This window comes from Mirounga angustirostris, unplaced genomic scaffold (assembly GCF_029215605.1).
Source record: "Mirounga angustirostris isolate CCGP_5_RB_7025 unplaced genomic scaffold, mMirAng1.0.hap1 SCAF_15, whole genome shotgun sequence".
Lineage (NCBI taxonomy): Eukaryota > Metazoa > Chordata > Mammalia > Carnivora > Phocidae > Mirounga > Mirounga angustirostris.
In genome coordinates this window covers 18877372-18896601 of record NW_026991723.1, presented here as the reverse complement: position 1 = coordinate 18896601, position 19230 = coordinate 18877372, and the positions used below count along the sequence as shown (strand labels likewise).

The following is a 19230-nucleotide window of genomic DNA, read 5'->3' as shown; positions in this document are numbered from 1 at the left end:
TTATTAGGTCTAGGAAAATATTCTCTCCACATTTATTCAAGATTTCTTTCTGGTCATTGGTTAAGTTTTACAATTTTCCTCATAGAAATACTGTAAATGTCTTTTTAAAATTTTACATTGCAATTAATAGCTTTGCAACAAAAAGATTTCAATAAAGGTGGTCACAAATATGAAATACTTATTTGTCTTTATGTGCTTTACTCTGAAGCTGTAACCAAACTGAATTTCCAAATATCAATCAATAGTTCTAAAATCATTTCAGGGGAAATTGGTTATACTCTATAACTGAGTAATTCTATTTCTAGAAATTCATCTGTAGGAAATGAATTATCCTAAAGACATGAGTAGAATGTCATATAAGTATTGATGAACAATTATATCAATCACTATAGTGTTATTTATAACAGCAAAAGAACCTAGGATCATTCTAACACCAGGCAAATGAATTTTTAAAAACCTGTAGAATAAAATGAAATATTTAGAAAAAAAAAATGTTGAACTCAAAATAACATGGAAAAATATAGCATACTGTTAAGGGAAAAAATGAATTTATGATCCAAAATATACAATATAATTCTTATTTTACTCAACTTAAACATATGTGCAGAAATAATGAACTAGAAGAAACACACCAAATTATTAATAGTACTTACCTCTGGGTGGTCATATTGTCAGCAATCTTTTCTGTTCATCCAAGTACCATTTTAAGTTTTTCTTCAGTAAAAGGTTAACTCATTTTTGGACATAAAAATAGTATTTTTAATGCTCTAGAGATATTTAGCGAACTCTTCAAAACAATCTGTTTGTAATATAGGCTCACACCTAGTTTACACCTACCATTTCTTGAAATAAGGCAAGATGTGATTATAGATAATCTTTTTTAGTAAATTTAGACTTTCATACAGTTTAAAAAGTTAATGAGCCACCTAAAGTTTAAATTGTTACTCTTTAGTCTATTATTAAAATAGAAGTCTCTCACCCACTATTTTCCTGTGATTTTTGAATTATCTGGACTTGGCTGAACAAATCATTCTACTTTTTCCAATGTCTTCACTAAATGTATTACCTTAACTGAAACCTGGCTTTCCATGGAGCTCTATTAAATAGAGGCCAATTTTTCTCCAACACCCTATCAATCTCAGGGTTAAGAGATATAGAAATCGTTTTCTTTAATTTGCAATGATATTCCCCAACTCTCACTCCTATCCCTTTAAGCATAATATCAACCAGGTCTACCACCTTCTACTTCTTGCTTTAATCAATCAACAACTAGTCAGTGTTTATTTTTGAAGACTTTGAGATTGATGAATCACCAGTTTATAAACCCCTCTCTACATTCTTTTACTCTATCAGTACCCTCTTGTCTTTGATTTCTTCCATCTCCATTATCCATCAACATGATGGATATTTAACAATCTCAATATTTAACAATCCTGTTTCACTACCTTGAGTCACACCTGCTTTTTAAAAATTCAGGCTTGCCTGAATCTAACACCAAATATCAAGTATTACATTAAAAAAATATCATGTACTATTAATTCATGGTTAACAACATCAACAGAGTCCTCAACATTGTCTCAACAACCCCCCTGGATTGCCCCCCATCTCTCTGCCTGCTCTTTCTTAGTCTCTTTTGAGAAATGTATGTTCCTTACATATTGGCATTTGTGAGCATTCTGTCCCGTATGTCCCACTCTAAAAACTGTGTGATAAAGGCTTTAATAACTACCTAAATATTACTAAGGACTCCCATATCTAGAAGTCCAAACACTCTAATATCCACACACATGTCCAAGTGCCTTCCAATCTCTTTCTATATATCTCCATATCAAAGTCAGACAACAACTTCCAAGTTATTTTGCCCAATAGAGAACTCAATGTCTCTACTCAATGGTTTTTTCTGCATTGCTCTGTCTTATCTCCGTGAACTGCATTATTACCAAATACTGAATTTTACAAACCTGCAACCCAAAGTCAAATTTAACTTCTCTCCTTGAATCCTAACATCCATTCAACAATCTCTGACTATAAATTCTACTTTTAAATTTCTCTTTACTGGTTAGTTCTCCACTACGTCACTTCCCTACCCTAGACAGCATTACATATAATTCATATGTGAATCACTCTAGTAGTTAGTAAACCATTCTTTCAACCTCCAGTGTTGTCTCCTTTTCACCTGGTTTTCTACAACCCCTCCAAAATCTAAATGTGATCCTAGTTTTGTGCATCAGCTCAGTAAATTCATTAAATAACACCTACCTCAACAATGAGGTAGGTACTAAAAAATATTTATTCATCCTTTGTAAAGACTGTTATTAAACTTCTTCCTAGCACAGTACCTGGGATATACTAGGTGCTTAGTAAGTACGTAAATACTCAATTGATGAAAATTTCTCCTTCCATCCAAGATGAAATAATGTGAACCAAGCTTACCATCCTGCCTGAAACAACTCCCCCTCACCAAAAAAACCCACATAAAAAACATTAAGAAGTGGTTTTCAAGACACAGAACATCAGGCAACTGTCATTTCTGAGAGGTGGTAAAAAAAAACAAAGTAAGCCCTAGGATTGCCCCAACTTTCATTGTTTTGAGATAATTTACAGGCCAGGGCAAAGGGAGGGGTAAGCCAGGAAAAGACTGGCAAAGTCCACCAAGTTGAGAAGACAGAGCTGAGAGTCCAAAAAGAACAAGGCAGCTAAGTTCATATGGTAAATGCCAGAGAGAAGAGCTATAGAGAGGAACTCTGAAATTTTAACACTAAGTGTCTACATTAGATATGTTCAAAGCGGTAATCTTACCTACCACCAAAAGATACCTACAAAAGGAGCAAAATTAAACCGAAAGTAAGCAGAAAAAAATAATATATATCAGAGAAGAAATCAATGAAAAAGAGAAAATCAAAAGGTAGTTCATTAAGATTAGTAAAATGACATAAAATTATAAATATCAAGAATAATGGGGATAACACTACAGATATTAATGAATAACAGGAGTATTATGGACAACTTTATGCCATAAAATTTTACAACTGAGATGAAATGGACAAATTTTTTGCGAAAAAATTAAAGATCACTTAAGAAAAAAAATAATTTTAATAGTCCTGAGTTTATTAAAGAAATGGAAATTGCAGTTGAAAATCTCCCACAAGCAAATTCCAGGCCCAAATGGCTTCAATGGTGAATTCTACCAAACATTTAAGAAATACTACAATTGTACACAAACTGTCACATATGTATCCATGTCAAAACTTTTCAAACTGTATACTTTAAAGATACGCAATTTATTACATGCCGATTATATCTCAATATAGCTGCCTTAAAAATATTCAACTAATAGAAATAAGGGCCAGGGGAACCTGGCTGGCTCACCGGTAGAGCATGTGACTCTTGATCTAAGGGTCATGAGTTTGAGCCCCATGTTGGGCATAGAGCTTACTTAAAAATTAAAAATAAACTAAAATTAAAATTAAAATTAAAAATAAAAAAAATAAAGAAAGAAGGGCTGGAGGGAGCCAGACCAGCCAGAGGTCAAAGAGAAGTAGAGGTAGCAAAATAAGGGGAATGAGACAAGGAAAATGAGATCAAAGAAAAATGACGGGGGAAGAAGAGGGCAAGTGAGTGGTATAAATAGAGACGGATCCAAGTCAGAAAAGAAAGAGAGTGCTAAATCTAGAACAGGTGATTAGAAATAGCATGGAAACACAGTTAAGTAGTTCTGGAACTATTCACTTATTCTCCTAATTTGTATTAGGAGATTCACTTATTCTCCTAATTGATAATCCTATGCCCAATGATTGCATATGATTGTATTCTACTGTGTTTTATTTTGTTTTAAATTAGAGCATCAGATCCACAGCACGAAGCTGATAGAGTAGTTTGAACAATGCTGTATTTACAAAGTGAGTAAATGTATATTAGAAATTATCTCACTTTTTTCTTAACCTTGTAATTTACAAAGAACTACAAATAAGCACAAATATACATCCTCAGATAATAAATTGTACAGTGTTCCTAATTACCTAAGGAGTGATTTTCAAATACCATCTAGGTTTTCAAAGAACTGGAAGAGTATAATAGATCTTGCCAAAAACCCTGGGGAAGAAAAATATCTCAAAATTCAGTAGTTACATAAAATAAAATTTCCCTGTAGACAGAAGACTCAGGATACCAAAACCTTTAATGTAAAAAGTTTGAAAACGATTGCATTCTCCACAAATGTACTTAAAAAAGCTTACCTGTAGAGTCGCATTTCACTCAACCTTATTGTTATCAAATCAATAACGGGTGGGGGGTTGCTCTGGCTCTCTGTTATTATATGGAATGTGTTTGTCATTGTAATTAGTCCAAAATCAGCAACAAAAACATTTTCAGAAACTGGAGACTGTGGGATGACCACCACTGGGGCTTTGATGTTAACATCCAACGCCATTCTAGAACTCCTCTGTGCCAATTCTTTTACACCAGTAGCAGCCATTCCTGCTGCCTGAACAGTAGCCTCAGCCAAGGCTTGTTTAGCCGCTTGAAAATTATCTATAAAAGCCTAAAAGATAACAGAATTATATTCTTATGGTTACCATTAATTAATGATTGTTAAATGTATCTTGATAGTTTTGATTTTACCTCCATGAGAAAAATTTTTTCTTGGTACAACCAAGCATTCTTTATTCAAAGTCTGGTTGTCCGTATTAAATCTCAATTTTCTGCAATAAAAGTTGAGAAACACCAGGATACAGAAACATAGTGAAAAAACAAAAATCTTGTCCCTGGAACAGAGCAACATGCGGATATTGCAAGGTTTCACTGGCAACTCCTTCCCTTTATTATCTCACTTTTCCTAATGGCTAAGGAAGCACACTATATTTCCCAATAGAGCCTCAATGGACAGACAGCTTATTTATGTTTGTAAGATAAAAAGTAACTGAAAAAATAGTAAAATATGTTTGTCAAGAACTCTAAAGTTTAATTCTGAACTCTAAAAAATACTTCAGTAACATAAAATATATCTAGAATTATACTTAATTTTAAAATTGTATTTCATGTTTCAAAACAATTCATTTTCAGTAATTTTTGAGTGAAAGGCAGGGCTTAGGGACATAATGATTTTTATTTATAAAAATAAATCAGAACAAATAAAAATTAGACCAGGGATGCTTGTTCATCTTTACTATTTGTGTATGAAAAAAATTTATGGCTATAGAAAAAATTGCATTGTAACCTCAATTTAAAAGATCACAAAAACAGCAATATTATTTATTTAGAATCAACTGATTATCTAGTTTATACACCAAAATTTACAGAAAACATTTTTTTAAAAAAGTGAATACTGAAGTCATAGAGACAGGTAGGACACTCACAGGAAAAAATTATCAGCTGACAGCAAGGGAAAAACACCGGAAAAAAACAATGAAAAGGAGAAAAAGGACTCAAACACCTTATGGCAAGATCATACAAAGATTCATTTTCAACTCTTTAAAGCCCCAGATGATTACAGTTATAATATGCAATAGAAACTATAATTTCCATAATGATTACATGAGACCAAAACAAACTTCAATTATATATTTAGTATTTTTAATTATAATTTTAAGTCAGGTAAAACAAAGACTTAAACCAATTACATATAAAGAATTCAATTGATATATATAACAAATCCTATATATGGTATATAACGTACATTTAATACATTAGTATGCATGTTTGAATTAACTGGACTATTCCTATGCGAAAATGATTTTATATAAATAACACACTATGCATTTCAGTTATGATAAAGGATACCCAGGAAATTACGAAAAATCAGGAAAAAAAAAAAAAGCAAGGAATTTTTGCTCTTTACCAATATGTCTGACACCCGGCAATTTCCAACTAGTAGGAAAAAATAAAAAATTTGATAAACATACTTACCAATATAGAATAAAGAAATTTTGTGACAAAAACTACTTCAATGCAACCAACAGTTAAATTAATTTGAATGTCAACCACATTCATATCTGTGTATGCAGAACCAGCAGTTGCATCCACAAAAGAAATCACTCTGAAGCTAAAAACTTCTTTTCCAGTGATGTAAACAGCCTTAATGAGGGAAAAGTTAACTGTCAGAATCCATTTTTAAAATGTGCTTTCAGTACAAAAATAAAGCACAAAATAATGAAACATACATACATATTTGGAAAATCTTCTAAGTAGTCAAGCCAAGTACAAATAAAGCAGTAATTCTAACACTGTTTTTCTGTTTGTTTTGTTTTAACATAGGCCCCACACCCAGTGCAGAGCCCAACGCAGGGCCTGGACTCACAGCTCTGAGAGTGAGATCTGAGCTGAGATCAAGAATTGGTCGCTCAACCAACTGAGCCACGCAGGTGTCCTCTAACACCTTTATCAGAACCTACACTGCAAGGTTTTTCAAATTGGTGATGGCAACTTCCTTTGTGGGTCATGAAATTAGTTTAGTAGGTCTGGCCCAACATTTTTTTTAATGGAGAACACTGAAGAAAAATGATCAGACCATATATTTTCATTTAGTGCGTATACTTGTATAATGAGAGTTGCCATATGAATGTTATTATTTGGTCACTGCAGAAAGTTTGAAAAACGCTGTACCTCTGCAACTTAATGAAACCTACTTCCTTGATTTGAGATACGTGAATAGGTTTTCCAGATTTTTCAAAAATCTCCTCCTATCACTATACTCTTACTAGTTTGTGAAGGGTCATCTCAACTGCTGAACAAGACTTACCTAAAGCAGTTTGAAATCTCAAGCTCTGCAATACTAGTGAAAAATGGTAGAAACAACAGCACATGTGAAATGTCAAAAATATTTTGGAAGATGGACATATCATGAACTAATTTCGTTGATTTACAGCTTTCTTGACCCTCCTAAATGCTAGAAGGCAGAAAGCTGAAGAGCCATCAACAAGCAAATGAATTCCAACATGGAACAAAGAAAACCTAAGGAACCAAAGAAATTAAGGAGCTCTGAAGGCTGAGGTGCAAGATGAGGTTGAAAAAAGAAGTCTACAGGAATTCTGCTTCTGTCTCAGATGTAGAATGCTAGGCAGAGGCCCATTCCAAACTTAACAGCAACCACAACAACAACAAAGAACCAGATAAACTATAAAATCATAACTTTTCTTAAAAACCATTATAAATTTGAGGCTACAACCAACCAAGCAGCCTAAAATCTAAGGATAAAAAAAGTACCTTCAGGAGAGACAGAATACAAGCACCAGCTCACCTGTGTTAAGGGGAAGGAGAAAGAGATGCCAGGTACCATACAAGCTAGATAAGAACTCAGCTAAAATGGTAAAGGTGGACTATGGACTAATGTGAGATACAGAATCTCTGGCAGCCACAAATCCAAGAGGAGTTCACTCCCAGTTGCAAGGACTTCACTGGGAGCTCTCTGCTGGGAACTTATGAGAAATACTGGGGGCAGAGTAGAAGATGAGAGAAAGCTTTCCTTGGTTATGACCCTGGAAGAGGGAGAAGTCTTCACTACAAAAAGGGCCAAAGGACCACCAGGATTATTCTCTTCTCAAAACAAAACCTTAAGAAACTAGGAGAGGGGCACCTGGGTGGCTCAGTCAGTTAGCGTACGACACTTGGGTTTTGGCTCGAGTCATGGTTTCAGGATCCAGAGATCCAGCCCTGCCTAGGGCTCTGTACTCAGTGGGGAGTCTGCTTAAGAATTCTCTCCTTCTCCCCCACCCCTCCCCCCATTCACACAAACTCTAAATAAATAAATAAATAAATCTTAAAACAAAACAAAAAACCCTAGGAGAAAGGCAATACTTTATTGCCTCGGGAACAGGTGAAGATACTACACCTAAGGGGCTAGGATAAAAGAAAACTCCTTCTACACTCATGGGGAAAAATCTTCTAGGGGCCACACCATTCTAGGTCACCTTCTCCTAGGGCAGGGAAGAATATTCTCTCCCACATAGGAACTACAAAGATAGGAGTCAGATACCATGGAAAAGAGGGACAGATTCATCAAGAATGTCCTATTTTTTTTTTTAAAGATTTATTTATTTTAGAGAAAGAGCGCATGCAAGCAGGGGGACGGTAGAGGGAGAGAGAAGGAGACTCCCTGCTGAGTGTGGAACCTGACACACAGCTCCATTTTAGGACCCTGAGATCATGACCTAAGCTGAAATCAAGAGTCAGATGCTTAACTGACTGGCCACCCAGGCACCTCACAAATGCCTAAAGGAACAGGTATGGCTAGGACTGAAACAGGACTAGGACAACTGACAAGCCTACCCAAAACACCTCCCCCACAACAAAATACTCACCATCAAGCAGGCAAGCACTGATGAAAAAGCAGCAGTAAACTATCATCAAAGAAAGAGTCAAGAGTACAGAAAGAGAAATTCCTAAGGTATGGAAGTAGAGAGAAGACCAAATGCATAGCATGGAGCAGCATTCCAGGAACAAAGTCTCCCATCCTAAGCACAAAATACAGCTGAAGGAATCTGAAGTAGTGGTATAATTAAGGCAATCATATTAAACAAGAAAACACAAACCCAGCTCAGCTCTCCATTAAATCGTCTCAACCTCCATGCTAATAGCCTAGCAGAAAAAGTACCCATTATCAGACATAAATACTACTCATTTCAGTATGTGTCCCATACATGATCTCTCACATTCAATCAGTAACTAAGATACACCGCAAAAAGCAAGGAAAAAGAAAACCCAACAAATGACAAAGAAATCAACAGGACCAGGCCTGCCTGTAACACACATGTTGGAACTTTCAGGCAGTGAAGTTTAAGTTCCTATGATTAATACGGTAAATGCTTCTAGTAGAAAAGGTGGAAAATATGCATGAACAGATGAATATCATCAAAGAAAGAGAAAGAAGACTCAAGAAAATATTTAAGATTAAAAAAAAAAAACTTGGTAACAGAGATGAAGAATATCTTCTATGGGTTAATACGTGGGTTCAACAGAGCCAAGGATAAAAATCAGTGAACTTAAGAACAGCTTAATAGAAATTATCCAAACTGAAACAGGAGGAAAAAAAATGGGGAAAACACTGAACAGATCAATCAAAGGTTGTGGGACAATGCCTAACAAGAATCTAGTAAGAATTTTTGGAATCCAAGAGGAGTAAGAACAAGGAAGGAATGGAAAAGAAAAAGGAGGGGGGAGGAAAAAGAGGCAAAAGAACTATTTGAAAAGATAATGAAAAATAATGTAGACAAATGCAAGAAGCTCAGAAAACCCCAAAAAGAATAAATATTATAATATACTTACATACACCTAGACACACCATACACAAATCCTGAAAGCAGGCATATAAAAATGAGAAATATGTACAAAGGAAAGAGATAATATTACAAAATTCTTGTCAAAACCATGTATAAGAAAGACTAATGCAGCTACATCTTTAATAAGAGTTTGAAATGGGAGGAAAAAAGCCCTATCAACACAAAATCCTATACCCAGCAAAAATTTCAAACAGAAAATGAAAGTGAAATAAAATTGTTTTTTTGGTGTTTTGGGTTTTTTTCCGGTTCTCATCCCTCCTTCCCCCAAAAAGCTGAGAGAATCCAGTACCAGCCGACTTGCATTGTAAGAAATGATAAAGTTCTTCAAGGAGAAACAAAATTGACAGAAATCTGAAGCTACATGAAGAAATTAGTTCCAGTGATGGCTAGAGTAAACTTAAATATAAAAGATCTTTTTAAAAAAAATTAATTTCTCTAAAGAAAACTGACTAAACCAAAATCAGTACATATGTATTATGGATTTTCAGTTTACACAAAAATAAAACATAGTACAATAATGTCATGGAAGATAAAAATTAGGAACTGATAGTATTATAAGATATACATGAAGTGGTAAAACATTATTACAAGGTAGACTGTGATTAAAAATATGTATTGTAAAACCCAAGGGAAATCATAAAATCAATGATAAACAATCCAAAATTAGGTTAAATGAGGGGAAGCAATATAACAAATAGAACAAAACCAGAAAACAGAAAACAATTAGAGAGAGAGCAAATTTCAAACCAACCATGTCAATAATTGGATTTTTTTAAATGGCCCAGACATCAATTAAAAGTAAGAGATTGTCAGACTGGATAAAGAAGCAAGATTGAAATACATGCTGCCTCTGAGAAACCCACTTTAAATATAAAGACAGATTAAAAGCGAAAGGACAGAAAAAGATATACCATGCAAACACTAATCAAAGAAATCTGGAGTGGCTATATTATTACTACCAAAGCAGACTTCAGAATAAGGGCAATTACCAAGGACACAGAGAGATACTCCATAATCACAAAAGGGTCAATTCACCTTGAAAGTATAAAGTTCTATATATGAGATCTCTCAACATATGAAGCAAAAATTGAGATAAGTGAAAGGAGAAAGAGAAAAATCCACAGTTGAAATTTATCAAGGAAGGATTGTTGTCAACCAACCTACATGCTCTGACATTTATGGAACATGCAACCCAGTGACACCCAGATATACACAATAATTTCAAGTGTACTTGGAGCATTCACATTTTATGGCCCATAAAACAAACACTAACATGTTTAAAAGAACAAAAAAAGTTTCTTCTCTTACAACAGATTTAAACTGGAAATCAGTAACAGAAAGAAATCTGAAAAACATCTCAAAATATTTGGAGGTTAAACAACAAACTTCTAAATAAACCATGGGTAAAAGATAAAGTTATAAGAGAAATTAGAAAATATTTTGAACTGAATAAAAATAAACATATCAAAATTTATAGGATACAACTAAAGCAGTGCTTAAAGGAAAATTTATAGCAGTAAATGCCTGTATTAGAAAATAAGATCTCAAATCAATAATCTAAGCTTCTACCTTAAGAAACTAGGAAAAGAAGAAATTAAATCCAAAGCAAGCTGAAGGTAGGAAATAAAGAGGAGAAATAAATGAAATTTAAAACAAAGAACAATGAACTGAACCCAAAGCTGGTTCTTTGAAAAGATTAATAAAATTGATGAATCTCTAGTCAGACTGGGTCAAAAAAAAAAAAAAAAAAAAGACAAAAATTAAAATTGCATATGCTAAGAAAGAATCAGACTCAAAAGGTACATACTGCAGTATTCCATTTATTTAATGTTCTGGAAATGGCAAACTACAGGGACAAAAAACAGACTCCTAGTGCTAGGGTGGGGAGAAGGGGTAACTACAAAGGGCAGGAGTAACTTCTGGGAGGTGAGAGATCAAATCTATTATCCTTAAAGGTGTTGGAAGTTACAGTTGTAGGCAGTTGTAGGTGTTCAACAAAACTCCAGGAACTATGCCCTAAAAAGGGTTAATTTTACTAAATGTAAAGTAAACCTGGATTTAAAAAGGAGAAAAGAAACCAGGAAAGAATTCTATAGAATGGTTACTGCGGCCCTTTATGGCCTCCCAAATATGCCAAGTACCTTTCTGCCACAAACCCGAGCTGCTATTTCCTCTACCTGGAATGCTCTTTCCACATCTACAATTGATTCAGATTTCACTCAAATGTTCAGAAAGGGATTTCCTGATAATCCTAAGACAATATTAGAATCACTATCATATTATCCTACTTTATTGGTTTTCAAAGCACTTATCACTCCCTAATAACATTTTTTATTATTTACCCCAGGAGAGGGGCTTTGCATCTTTTGTTGACTGTAATATTCCAAATATTGCTAATAAAATAACAGACTATTTTCCACAAGTCACCTGAGTGATCCTGTGACTACCCCCCTCCCCTCCCCCACTAAAGCCCAAGAGAAGAAAAGAAATTTGCTTAAGACAGAGTTTAGAGTAGAGAGGATATGGCATAGGAGATACCACGTGCAAGAAACGGGTAAATAAAACTAAAAAATGTGCATTTTTAGTAAAAATCTGTAAATTGGAAGGTGAGGTCTCCAACATTCTTCAACCATTCTAGCTCCTAGAATCTAGACTATCAGCCTTATATTTATAGTACTTTTCTCAAAGGAAACTCTTCGGCCTATGAGAAAAAAAATAACCTTTATCCTCAATTTTTTAGGCCATAAAATTACCGTATCAGTGCCTGATCATCTACTGTTACATCTATCTGTCCAAACTCCAATAATCAGAAATACATATCACCCAGAATTAACGAACATTAATAAGTGGGTAATCTTTGTAAACATTCACTTTTAAAACACTTCTGTAAAAAAGATATAAGAAACTAATTTACAATGAGATCTTATTTCATAAGAATGTTAGATCAGCTAGAATCCTCAGATTCTATGTTTTTCTATATTATTTATAACACACATAAATAACAATTATCTGTACAATGGTTCTAGGGTAAATAGAGGATGATGCTTCAGGGCAGATTCAAATAGTCAGAGAACTCTAGGTATCCTTTACCCAATTTCCCAAAAAAGCTGAGGGGGCTAAATACATTATTATGCCCAAAACCCATTCAGGGCACAACAGTCTGTCATGGCACAGTAATTAGGAAGCTTTGGGATGGGGCAAAATGTTGTCCAATTCCTTGACATGTGGAGAGTTACCGAACCAAGGCAGTTTGTTTAAAAATCATGTACATTGGAGGGACACCTGGGTGGCTCAGTTGGTGAAGCACCAAGACTCTTGGTTTCAGCTCAGGTCATAATCTCTGGGTCATGAGATCGAGCCCCGCATTGGACTCTGTGCTCTGCATGAAGTCTGCATGGGATTCTCTCCCTTTCCCTTTCCCTCCCCTTCTGTTCCCCAGCCTCTCCTCCCTACCCCCACATGCACTCTCTAAAATAAATAAAATCTTTAAAAAAATACATAAAAAATTATGTACACTAGAATCAAAGTCAAAAAATTATGTACACCCAGAGTAGGGAGAGGGAAACGGGGATGGGGCAATAAGACCGAAGTAAGAAACTTCATTTTGTAGCTTTTTGTAAATTGATTTTTTTTTTAACCTTATAGATGCATTAGTAATAAAAATAAGGAGAAAAAAGTAAATGCCTTCGGTTACATTATCAGTTCCATTACTAACTACTTGTATGACTTTTAGTAGATGGACTTATTTACGTGAGCTTTACTTCCTAGACAGGGCAAATAAAATGGATAATCTACTTCTTAAATGCTTTAGTACTTTGTTTTTTCCTTAAATAAAAGCAATAGAAGCACATTAAATCATGGATTCCAGAAAATTTCTTGTTCCTTATTACTGTGGACTACACACATTTAATGCTATGGCACTCTTTTTATCTCACGCTAGTAAGCCGGAAGAAGAAAATATAAAGAGTAAGGATTTTTATTTAACATAAAAATCAGGTCATACCTGTATCTCATCGGTTTTATTAGCTAAGCGTATTCACTTACTTCCTTTCACACTCCAAACTCTGACTTCGTGACTCCAGAAGTACCTCAGCCTTTTCTGATCCTACTACCTGATATTCTCTTCACTCTCTTAAATATACCATCTCACCTAGAGGCTCCGCTGTTCAAAAATTACCTGCCCAACTCTACAACAGTATCTGAACCAAGAACCTTACCGACTTATATCCAGTACTAATACCTGTCCCTTCGACCACTAGCCATCCAGTTCAAAGGCCTCTGTTAACATTGTGAACAGCTATACCACAGTGGGCACCCATGAAAATAAGCTTAAAAAATAATCTCATCTGTTCAATCTGACTTCATACCCTCTGCTCTTGAAATCTGAAATGCATCACAAGGTTCACAGTATTTGAAGAGAAGAACAAAAAGAAAACAAAACGAGAAAGGTATTTACTAACTGCCCCTCTTCAGCCCCCAACTATGTTTCAGGAGCATTATGTAAACTTATTTATGAGATACTTAATCCCCATTTTACAAATAAAGAAACAGAATTTTAGTTTAGGTTACTCAACTGCTAAGGAACGGAGCTAAGATACAAACCCAGTTATGCCTAACTCCAAAACCCTTCCACTTAATAACCCACATTGCTAAATTCTGACACCTAATTTATACCTATGACCAATGTTTAAGGACAAGCATATTTAATGAGATACTATTAAGTAACATAAACAAATTCATACCTTTTTGTATACAGCTGTCTTATCAGAATCCAAAACAATTATATTCCTTAGCTTTGCATTTATTTCAGTTGCAGCAGGCCTCATAATGATCTCAGAATCAAGCCCTAAGGGAATACAAGGATGATTAAATGGCTTTTCTTTCATTTAATAGTTGTGAATTAATTTTTCCTGAAATTTTATTACCTTCGATCTTAATTTCAGCAATGTTACGTTTCTGATCTTGAATAAAGATCTGTAAACAAGATAATTCTGCTAAAATCTGCAAGGTAATAACATCTTCATTCTTGGATAATTTTAAAGCTGCAAAAAAAAAATTGTAAAACATAAGGAAAAAGTTTAGTAGTCACCTCACTACCCTTATAAAGTAACTGAAGTATAAGAAAAATTAATGATAATACTAGAGGAAAATCTGATTTGCCGTTCCACTGAAAGCAAGCTAGATATCCCCACTTAATTAGGAATTCTAAAAAAAAAAAAAAAAAAAAAAAAAAAACCAATCAAACCTAATGAAAACAAAGCCAAACAAATCAGACACAACAAAAAAATTGGTTCCTAGATGAGACTAACATTTGAAACTAAAAAATTATAGTTGTAAAATCAGAAATCATTTGAGACACAATGATCACAAGGTAATACTTCTCATTGTCAAACCTGCAACTTTTCATTGCTTAAAAAGTACTTAATTAAAAAACACTGAAATGATTCAAATTTTCTTAGTTCTATTTTTCTAATCTAAGATTATGATATTAAATGCATTAATTTTAATCCAAATCAAACACTAGCACTGTATAATATCTGACTAAAAAGAATAATATGATAAATAAAAGCCACATTTTCTTAACTGGTAATTACTTTAAGTATCATTTTCTAAAATTTACCTGGTATATAATAATCTTTCTAGATATTAATCTAGGCAATAGAATTCTGAAGCCAATATTATGCATGAATAATAAAGCAAAAGCTAATTTATTATTGATTCACATGGTAAAAAACTTAGAAGCTGAATTTTAAACATACACATTTTTTTAACGACCTCTCCTTTGTCTTCAGTCTCTGCAACAGACACTGTGGCTGGTTTTTCTTCCAATTGTGGAATTATATTACTAAAATAATTTATTGTATTCAGAAGTGCTTCAGTATGTAAATGAATATCCAAAGAGGAAAAATTCACCTAAAGAACAAAGCTGATTTTAGTAATAGGTCAATAAATATTTGTTTGCTGCTCAGTATAAGGCACTATGGTTTGTGAATTATAATAGAATATTTATAATATTCCATTTTTATCCTCAAGGATCATACAGTTCCAGTTATAAAACAGTTTTCATAATATATTTACTTAGAAATACAGTATCTAAATTAAATTATTATTCACTCATACCTTAATCAGTTGCACAGCATTGTTATAAGTACTTTTCAAGTTGGGTAGGTTCTTTTCAGCCTATCCAAAGAGAAAAAAAAGCAAATCTGTTTGACTATCTAGGAAGACATATAGTATATCCAATTGCAACTTCATAAGGGCCTTCCTAATTCTTCCTCTTTGCAACAGAATTGTCTATCAAGTGTCCAAATACTGTGCATTATCTTTAGATCTAGAATGCTTCTGTCATATAAAAGCTATTAAATGCATAAACAACAAAAACTCTAAAATATCTACATCAATAATAGTAAAAATGGTCTTAAAAGCGATAAAATACTCTTTCGGCATTGTTATTATGATAAAGCATTTTTTTAAATATTTATTTTAGAGAGAGCATGCATGAGGATAGGAAAGTGCAGAGGGAGAATAAGAAACTTTAGAAGAATCCTCACTGAGAACATGACCTGAGCTGAAACCAAGAGTCCAACACTTACCCAACTACATCACCTAAGCGCCCCTAATTATTTTTTTAAGATTTTATTATATTTATTTTAGAGAAAGAGAGAGTGAGCGAGAGACAGAGTGCACAAGTGTAGGGGGGAGGGACAGAGGGAGAGGGAGCGAGAAACCCAAGCAGACTCCATACTGAGCAGAGAGCCTGAGGTAGGGCTTGATCGCACAACCCTGAGATCATGACCAGAGGGGAAACCAAGAATGGGAAGCTCAACTGACTGTGCCACCAAGGCGCCCCTATGATAATTATTAAATTAATGTGGCACTTACATAAAAATAGGTCAATGAAAACATGGAATAAATCTTAACTAGACCCTAGTACATAGAAAAACTTAACAAATGATGAAATGAGTACCGTAAGTCAACAGAGAAGGAATAGAGTCATTGAAACCAGGAAAATGAGGCAACTTCAGGTAACAGTGGGTAATCAAATGAAAGCCTCATCTCGTATCATATGCCATAATAAATTCCATCAAGATTAAAAGGTTTGGGTTTTGGGGCGCCTGGGTGGCTCAGTTGGTTAAGCCTCCAACTCTTGATTTCGGCTCAGGTCATGATCTCAGGGTCATGAGATCAAGACCAGCATTGGGCTCCATGCTCAGAGGGAGTCTGCTTGAGATTATCTCTCCTTCTCTTTTCACCCCTCTCCCCTATCCCCCACCCCAATGCATGCTCCCCCTCTCTCTCTCGCAAATAAAACAAGACTTTAAAAAAAAAAAAAAGGTTTGGGTTTTTTGGGGGAGGTTATCTGATGGAGGGAAAAAACTCAAAACTTCATGTCAGTTCTACTTAGAACAGAGGCCTATTATTTTTCTATATTGTTTATAAATTAAAACAAAGGATGACAAAATAAGAAAACCTTAAAGTTTCAGGAGTTTTAGGAAACACATTAAAATGAACATTAAGCTGAATCTAACTAAACTTACAAAAATCGATTACAACATTAGTCACAGCAAGCATACAAACCACTTACCTTCACATATTCCAATGTTAGCAGATCTTCCATCGTATTATCCAGTGTTGTAATCAAATAAATTGGTTTCTTGTTTGCATCTAAAAAGGGAGTTTTTAAATTACTCTTTCATATAAAAAAATAACAGAAAATAAATATCAGCAACAATAATAAAATATAACTGGAAAAGAAGAATTTCCTGAATCAGTTCTGGGCCTTGGATCCTACCTTACCCAAATCAGGTCCCTCCTCCTTTATTATAAACTCTTAAGCTGTAATTTCTCCCCACAATTCCCTTCCCATCACCTATGCCACAATGTGAAACAATCTTACCCTTCTAAACTTAGACAGGAAGGAAGGTAAAAAAAAAAAAAAAAAAAAAAAAAGTAGCAATCAGTTAAAGAAAAAACAGAGTAATTATTATGAGCAATGAGTAGACATGAAGGGAATTGTGGCCTTGAGCCACAGAAATACCTAAAAAGAAAATCATCAGACTCTCTGAAAACCTATTATTTTTGAGAAGACAGATCAGGTATGTGATGAGAAACTAAGTTTTTCTGTATATTAGTTTAGAGTAGAATAAACCCCATTGCCATATAATTAGTCTTTACTACTTGTATTCTTGATTCTGATCAAAACTCAAGAAAATAGTAGGAAAACTGCTGTAAAACAGTATTTTGTATAAGGGCTTTAAAACTATCACCACCAAATTACTTATGACTATTCAAAATCAGTATCTAGATAGTGGGAGAAAGGAGTACAAACCAATCATAATACTTTTGAGGAAAAATGCAACATATTCCAAAGAATCTTCCAGATTTAAAAGTTTATTAGCTATTCAGCCAGCTTTCTACTTCAGATGCTACTTGCATTTCAAACCTTAAAAAGGTCCTGACTTTTCTCACACATTTATTTATCCACAAAACTATTTACTGATCATTTGTAAGAAACTATGCTATTCACTTGGTTTTCTGCTATTGAGTTATAGGAATTCTTTATATATTTTGGATATTAACCACTGATCAGACTTATGATTTGCATGTATCTTCTCCCACTGAGTAGGTTAACTTTTCAGTTGGATGATGGCTTCCTTAGCTGTGCAGAAGATTTATTTAATGTAGTCCTACTTGTTTAATTTTGTCTTTGCTCTTGGAGTCAGATCCAAATAATCAACACAAGACTAATGTAAAGGCACTTACTGCCTATATTTTTTTCCAGAAGTTTGATGGTTTCAGGTCTTCCATTCAAGCCTTCAATCTATCTTAATTTTTGTGGATGGTGTAAGATAGTAGTCATAGTTCAGTTTCATTCTTTTGAGTATGGCTGCCCAGTTTTCCTAGCACCATTTATTAAAGAAACTATCCTTTCCTCATTTTATATTCTTGACTCCTTTGCCAAAAGTAATTGACCATATATGAATGGGTTTGCTTCTAGACTGTTTTTGGTTCCATTGATCAATGGGTCTGTTTTTATATTGGTACCATAATGTTTTATTTTATATCAGTAGCATAGGAAAATTTGTAAAATATTTTGATCTCAGGGAACACGATGCCTCCAGTTTTTTCTTTCACAAAACTGCTTTGGGTATGTGGGGTGTTTTGTGGTGACATACAAAATTAGAAGTGTTTTTTCTATTTCTGTGAAAAATGTCATTGGAATTTTGATAGGGAGTGCATTGAATTTGTAGATTTGCTCTGGATAATATAAACACTTTAATCATGTTAATTATTCTAATCCATCAGCACAGACTACCTTTCCATTTATTTGTCTTAATTTTTTTTTTTTTAATCACGGTCTTATAGTTTTCAGTATACAGGTCTTTCACCTCCTTAAATTTATTCTTATGCATTTTATTTTTTTTGATGGAACTGCAAATGGGATTGTTTTCTTAACTTCTCCTCCTCACAGTGTATAGAAACCCAAAAGAATTTTGTATTTTTCTATCCTATAACATTACTGAATTTACTGATTAGATCAAACAGCATTTTGGTGGAGCCCTTAAGGTTTTCTATATATAATATCACGTCTCCAGCAAACAGTGACAGTTTTACTATTTGGGTCAACAAAGAATTACTACAGATATTGACAATTTTTTACTAAGTCAAAAAAGAAATCAAAAGAAAAAATTTTAAAAATACCTTAGGACCACTGAGAACATAAATACAATATAACAAAATTTATGAAATGCAGAAGTATTTCTAAGAGGTCAGAGCACAGCAGGAAATGCCTGCCTCCTGAAACAAGAAAAAACTCAAACAAACAACTAAGTTTATACCTGAAGGAACTAGAAAAAGAACAAATGAAACCCCAAATTAGAAAGAAATAAAATATCAGAAAATAAACAGAGACTAGAAAAAGAAATTGAAAAGATCAATACAACTAATAACTGGTTCC

General features: G+C 33.9%; 1 protein-coding gene across 7 annotated transcripts in view; it reads right to left on the bottom strand.

Moving 5' to 3' along the window:
* The window catches only part of VPS13A (vacuolar protein sorting 13 homolog A), a 267040-nt gene that overhangs the window by 121962 nt on the left and 125848 nt on the right, over positions 1-19230 (bottom strand). For all 7 annotated transcript variants that reach the window (XR_010407545.1, XM_045882283.3, XM_064578959.1 and 4 more), the window contains 7 exons: positions 16858-16937; positions 15393-15452; positions 15032-15185; positions 14198-14314; positions 14015-14118; positions 5905-6072; positions 4236-4540 (listed from right to left, as the gene is read on the bottom strand). Coding sequence is in view for 6 of the 7 variants with exons in the window: in XM_045882283.3 (XP_045738239.1) it covers positions 4236-4540; positions 5905-6072; positions 14015-14118; positions 14198-14314; positions 15032-15185; positions 15393-15452; positions 16858-16937 (988 nt within the window). In the remaining variant the exon portion in view is untranslated. The remainder of the gene's footprint in view (positions 1-4235; positions 4541-5904; positions 6073-14014; positions 14119-14197; positions 14315-15031; positions 15186-15392; positions 15453-16857; positions 16938-19230) is intronic.